Below are 6,000 nucleotides of genomic sequence, written 5' to 3' on the forward strand. Positions count from 1 at the left end.
TAATCTCCGCACTTTGATGCTGTGTGTTTGATTAGTGGGACGCTCTGTCAGTAAATCACCAGGCAGTGAAGATTTTAATAAGTCTTACTTCTTTCTCTCTCCTCTCTTTGAAGTTTCTTTTAATTTTCCGCAAAGCCGCTGCAGGAGAGCTGGAGGAAGACAGCGGGTTGCATGCTCTCGCCCGGCTTTCAGAAATTGATGTCTCCATCGAAGGCGTAAAAGGAGCCAAAAGCTTTTTTGAAGCTAAGGTAAGCAGCATTTACATACAGACTGTATTATAGACATAAGCGGATCTTTATCCTCAACAGGATGTCGCCTCCCCTCCACCCCTCTGCTGTGCAAATTGGGTTTTTTCTTTTGCTTACATTTTTTTTTCATGAAAACCCTCTAGCTCAACCCCCCCCCCCCCCCCATCTTAGGCTAGGGGCACTCAACCTGTGGCCTCCAGAGCCCTTTGGTGTGGCCCTTGACCTAAAAAAAAAAGGCGTACCACACCTGGGTAACACCCACCAGAGGGGTGACACCATCAGGGCCAGCTCCAGCATAAGTTCCACTGATGCCATCGCCGCTGGTGCTATCAAGGCCTGGCATCCCAGGCAGCAGGAATGCCACATTTGGCATAGCACTGGCGGCTCCTGCAGGGACTCCTGCAAGTAAGTGCTGCCCACTGGAACGGGAGAATGGCTTAGCAAAGGCAGGGACCTGGGACAGGCTGAAGCTGGAACTCTGCCGATGTAGAGTGCCGGCGCTCAGGGCCTGGGATATTGGGAAAGGAGGGTAGACTTGCAATAGAGACATGATGCCACAAACTTTTTCTATGACTCCCAGAACCCAGCTCCTTAATGCACGCCCATTGGCTCCCCAATCCCTGGGCACCCTGTGACACTGCTTCATTGGAGTTATCATGTGGGGGGCTGAGATCTGGGATCACCAAGTAACTTCCCACCTCCTGGATCGCCTGTGCTGCCCATCACCACCTCACCTTTGCTTTTTTTTTTTGCTTTGCTTAGCTTTGCCTGCAGAATGCCATCATCACCGCCACACTTGGGGGTTCATAGTGGGTTCTGTACTTTTAGGGTGTCACCCTCCCCTACCCTTGGCCCTCATTCCTAGGAAGGATGATCATGGTGAAAGCTCTGACATACTGTACACCTGTCAATGACAGCAATGTGCTTAGCCAGAATCTGCCTTCCATGGGAAGAAAATTATTGGGGGGTGACACTATATTTTACTGCACCAGGAGACACCAACCCTAGTGGCGCCACTTGTTTTTACCACACACCCCCAACCACTGGTGTAGCGTCAGGGGTCACAATGGGGATCCTGCCCTATGCTCCAGGGGTCCTGTGCAGACTCCCTGTCACATTCTGCTGTACATTTGGACAGGAGGGTCTGTAGGGGCAGCATATATGAACCGATCCTCTGCTTTTTCCTTCTGCAAATGCTGAAAGCTGGGTTCGCCTCCTCTCCCACATTCAGCTGCTGCGGGAGCAAAATGTTTATTATACTAGCCAAAATAAAATAAAAAAATCGAAATTCTAAACCATTTCAATTGATTGTGGCCCGCGACTGTACATTCTGGTTAGCCACAAGTCCCAACTTGATTTCAGGTACTTTAATCTTCCCTACAAAATGCCAGTGCACCTGGCTCCAACTGAGAATTCCCCAAGCAAGGGTGGAGGATAACAGTATGCTGTCCCTCTGAAATCTAGCTGAATATTGCACTTAGCTGCAGTCTCCCTGGTAGGCTTTGGGGGATGAAAAGTGTAGAATAACTTTGAGGACAACTGTGGCTACCCTGTCTTCTTGGCACAAAACTCTAGACTTGTTCCCAGGAGAAATTACTTTTAATAGACTGGCACAACACTCCCAATACTGATTCCAGCACTGGTATCCCAAGCAGGCATTGAAGGCTGCCCATAGCTGTCCCTCCCAAATGGCTAGCTGGGTATTGCACCTGGCTGCCTCTCCCCTATAAGCTCTGGGTGTCGAAATAAGCAGAGGTTACTCAGTCCCTTTTTTCCTGCAGCATAGATGAGGACTTCTGTCCTGGCCTCCTAATGTTCAGGTCTCACTTGCTTTCCAGAATGTCTCGATCAGTTGAGATGAGACGGAAGGGGTAAGGGTTCCCATCAGCTGTCTCCCTTTCTTTCTCTCTCTGGCACCTTCTGCCTGGAGGCAGAGCCTCTCAGCACAGGGGTCCCCTACAGGCCTCTGGATCCTGGATTCTCCTCCACATGGCCAGGCTCCTGAGCATATATGGACCAACTCTCCACATTCTGGGCCGTCCTAAGGATTGGTAGAACTGCCATAAATATTCAGGCTTCTATCTCCATCCATCCGCCCACTAAGTTCTGGAATATTCTGGAAGCTTCCGGAAGCCAGGGGGAGGCAACAGAGGCTCAGCCCTCAGAGCCTGATAGCTAAACTGTACATGACCCCAATTAATTCTGGCTGCAGTGAAGGTTAAAATGGTTGTAAACCCTATTCATGAAAATTTTAACTAAACTCATATACATACCTCCCAACATTTTGAGATGGGAATGAGGGACAGCTACTTGCAAATTTATATGGGTATAGGACATGCCCCCTGCCACACCCCCTTAAAGGAGAATTAACCAAAAAAAAGGTTAATTAAATCCACAAGGGAATTTTTTTTACCTCTACTATTCCTTTATATTTGCTTTTAAATATTAAAAATGCAGCAATTTAGAAATTGTATGAAAGGTTTAGCACTGGGAAACACTTTTTGAAAGATAAAAAGGGCATTTTATATACAACTATATGGATCAGACCATGGGACACATGAGGAAGAAAGAGGGACTTCTCTCTGGTGCTTCGTTCTTCTATTACCAGCATGAGTCACGTCTGACAAGTTCTCTGACACATGAGATAACATGAGCTGAAAATTTGTGTCAGTGAGGGAGCTCAGAGGGAGATAAGCAGAGAGGTTGTCTATTCAGAATACAGCTCTGCATGTTCCTTCATTCCTCTGCCTATTTGGAGGGCGTGTCCCTTTCCTCCAGTCAGCTCTCACACAGTGTAAATCCAGTCTCCCCACCCACCCCTTTGTACTGCTGAAAGATAAAGAAAGATTTTTAACATGATCTGCACTTTTCAAAGGGTGTAGAATGGGGAACAGCAGATATACATGTAAAACTTATGTAATAGGATTTGTTTCATCTCTGTGTATCATCTGAGGCCAGTCACTTCACTGGGTATATGTGAGGGTTCACAAGAGGGTTGCACCAATACCACTTTTTTAAGACCGAGTACAAGTACCAATACTTTTTTTTCAAGTACTCGCCGATACCGATACTTTTTTTAATGTCATGTGACAGTGGCACTAATATGCAGCACTGATGAGGAGGCACTAATATGCAGCACTGACGGTGTCATTTTTTTTTTATGTTATTTTTTTTTTTTACAATTTTATTATATTATTTTATACAATTGATATGTTTTTGTTATTTTTTTTTTTTACAATGCTTTCTTTTTTTGGGGGGGGGGGAGGGGGTGTCAGTGATTTTTTTTATTTTATTTTTTATGATTTTTATAATTTAATCTTTTAAGTATTTATTTATTACAATTCTTTATTTTTATTTTTTTTCAGCCTTATTGGGGGGTGGCTTTAGTGAGACAGAGGAAGGGACTGAGGACACATATTCCCCATTCCCTTTCTCTGCAGCCTCAGCTGCACTGAAAATGATTGGACAGGAGACAGAGGCTCCTCTCCATTCATAAACTGAAGCATCGTAAGCACAGTTTACAATGCTCAGTTATGAATGGACAGAATCACAGAATGGACAGAGTCACCAGTAAATAATATATATACTGGCTCCTTCCTCTGCTCTCCATCCAGATCCGGAACAAGGGGGACCGGAGGAGGACACTGAGAGCCAGTGGAGGACACTGGGAGCCAGAGGAGGACCCAGAGGAGAATACTGGGAGCCAGGGGAGGACCCGGAGGAGAACACTGGGAGCCAGAGGGGGACCCAGAGGAGGACACTGGGAGCCAGAGGAGGACCCGGAGGAGGACACTGGGAGCCAGAGGAGGACCCAGAGGAGGACACTGGGAGTCAGAGGAGGACACGGAGAGCTGGAGGAGGACACGGGGACAGTCGGGGGTGAACGGTGCAGTTGTGCAGGCATTTACAAGCACCGATCTCCCTGTATAGCTTTCAATAAAGCAGCTGACAGCCACGGGAAGGAGAGGAGGAGAAGCAGCTGTCAGCTGCTTTATTAAAAAGCTATACAGGGAGATCAGTGCCTCTGCCCAGCCCTCTCTGCTACGCTGAGGACCCCAGCCCGTTACAACAGGTATCAGATTAAGCATTGAAGCATTTGCATGAGTTCAAGTACTCGTGCAAATGCTCGGTATCGGTGCAACCCTAGTTTATTATTATTATTATTATTATTATTCAGGATTTATATAGCGCCAACAGTTTGCGCAGCGCTTTACAACATGAGGGCAGACAGTACACTTACAATACAAATCAATACAGGAGGGACTAGAGGGCCCTGCTCGTTAGAGACAACCACTTTAACTAAATTTACCTAACCTATTCACACTATGTACACAAGGGGGTGCTACACAAGATACTCGTAACCCACCTAAAGGGATGCTGTAAATATGTCTGTCCTGTATTTGTTGTCTGGGAAGTGGCCAGTCCCTCGTATACACTGCAGACCCCTCCTGATTTCCTGAACATGCTCTATCCCTCTAAAACTGTACATTTTCCAAACTTCTAGGTACAGGCCATTAATCATGGCAGCCGATTCGAGCAAGAGATCAAAGCAGAGCAAGAAGAAAAAAAGAGACAAGCAGAAGAAAAGGAACAGAGAAAAGCTGCTTTTAAGGAGCTACAGTCTGCCTTCAAGCCATAAAACAGAGCTAAATATTTTCATAGCATGCACAGAGATATATATATAGAGAGCAGGGTGCTCCATCTTCAACTGCAACCATTGCTGGACTACAGCTCCCAGCTCAACAAGCCAAGGGCTGAACAAGCTGTAGCTCATCAATAAACGAGGGGTTGATATGAGACCCCCCTGCTAAAAATTATCTGCAAAAAATATATATATATATGAAAATCTCTAATTTATTGCTTATGGTTGGACGGACCAATAAAGTTTATCATTTTATTAGTGATTTCCATCTTTTTTATTTTTAACTCCGTTGCAGACTCGTTATTTTTTTACATCATTATAACGCTGTTTTTTTTGTGAACTGTGTAAATAATAAAAGCCTACCAGCTCTATTATAAGGTGTATTTGGTATCTTCTGTTGGCTGCGTAAACTTAAGCCCCATACACACTATCAGATTTTCAATGTGTATGTAATCAGGCAGGCCCTTGTACTACATGGTTTTGGTAAATCTGAAGGAAAAACCCAGCAAAAAATCTGATAGTGTGTATGGGGCTAAAGCCAAACTCTGACTTTTGTTTAATATGTCACCCTAGAAAACGAAAAAAACCTAAAAAAAACTCTGGTTGCAGTACTCAACTTCAGCCAGGACCTGTCCCCTGCAGTACCTTTTTTTGCCACAAGATGCCCCCAGTCTTCTGGTTTGAATGAGTCCCAGCCTCACTGATCTGTAAATACTGAGGAAAGACTGTGAGTACAAGGTGTCATGACAAACAACCCCCCCCCCCCCCCCGAGGATAACACCTTGCACTTGCAAAATATGGATGTAGAGGATGAGGCTGATGTCACTTCTGATGCCTCTAGAACTTTCTACCGCTCTGTGAAAAAACCTAAAGTGATTGTAAAGGCTCTCTTTTTTTTCTTTTTTTTTTAGCAGAGTTCCACTCAAAAATGGAACTTCCGCTATTCCGGTTCCTTCCCCCCTCCGGTGTCACATTTGGCACCTTTCTGTATAATTCCTCCAAGGACCTGTCTAATACAGGTATTTTGCTCCCACTTCTGGGCATAGATACCAAAGCCACTCGCGGGTATCTATGCCACTTCCCCCCCCCCCCCCCCACTGTCTTCTGGGA

The 6,000-nt window shown here is 45.5% G+C and overlaps 1 protein-coding gene across 1 annotated transcript in view; it reads left to right on the plus strand.

Annotated features, from left to right (window-relative positions):
* Nucleotides 1–5,261, plus strand: part of EFHD2 (EF-hand domain family member D2) — a 49,087-nt gene extending 43,826 nt beyond the window's left edge. The window contains exons 3-4 of the mRNA XM_077457915.1: nt 114–248; nt 4,753–5,261. Coding sequence (XP_077314041.1) covers nt 114–248; nt 4,753–4,887 — 270 coding nt within the window. The 3' untranslated portion in view covers nt 4,888–5,261. The remainder of the gene's footprint in view (nt 1–113; nt 249–4,752) is intronic.
* Nucleotides 5,262–6,000: the final 739 nt, after the last annotated feature.

The sequence above is a fragment of the Lithobates pipiens genome, unplaced genomic scaffold (assembly GCF_037356315.1).
Source record: "Lithobates pipiens isolate NorthernLeopardFrog02 unplaced genomic scaffold, aLitPip1_a1.2 Scaffold_27, whole genome shotgun sequence".
NCBI classification, from domain to species: Eukaryota; Metazoa; Chordata; class Amphibia; order Anura; family Ranidae; genus Lithobates; species Lithobates pipiens.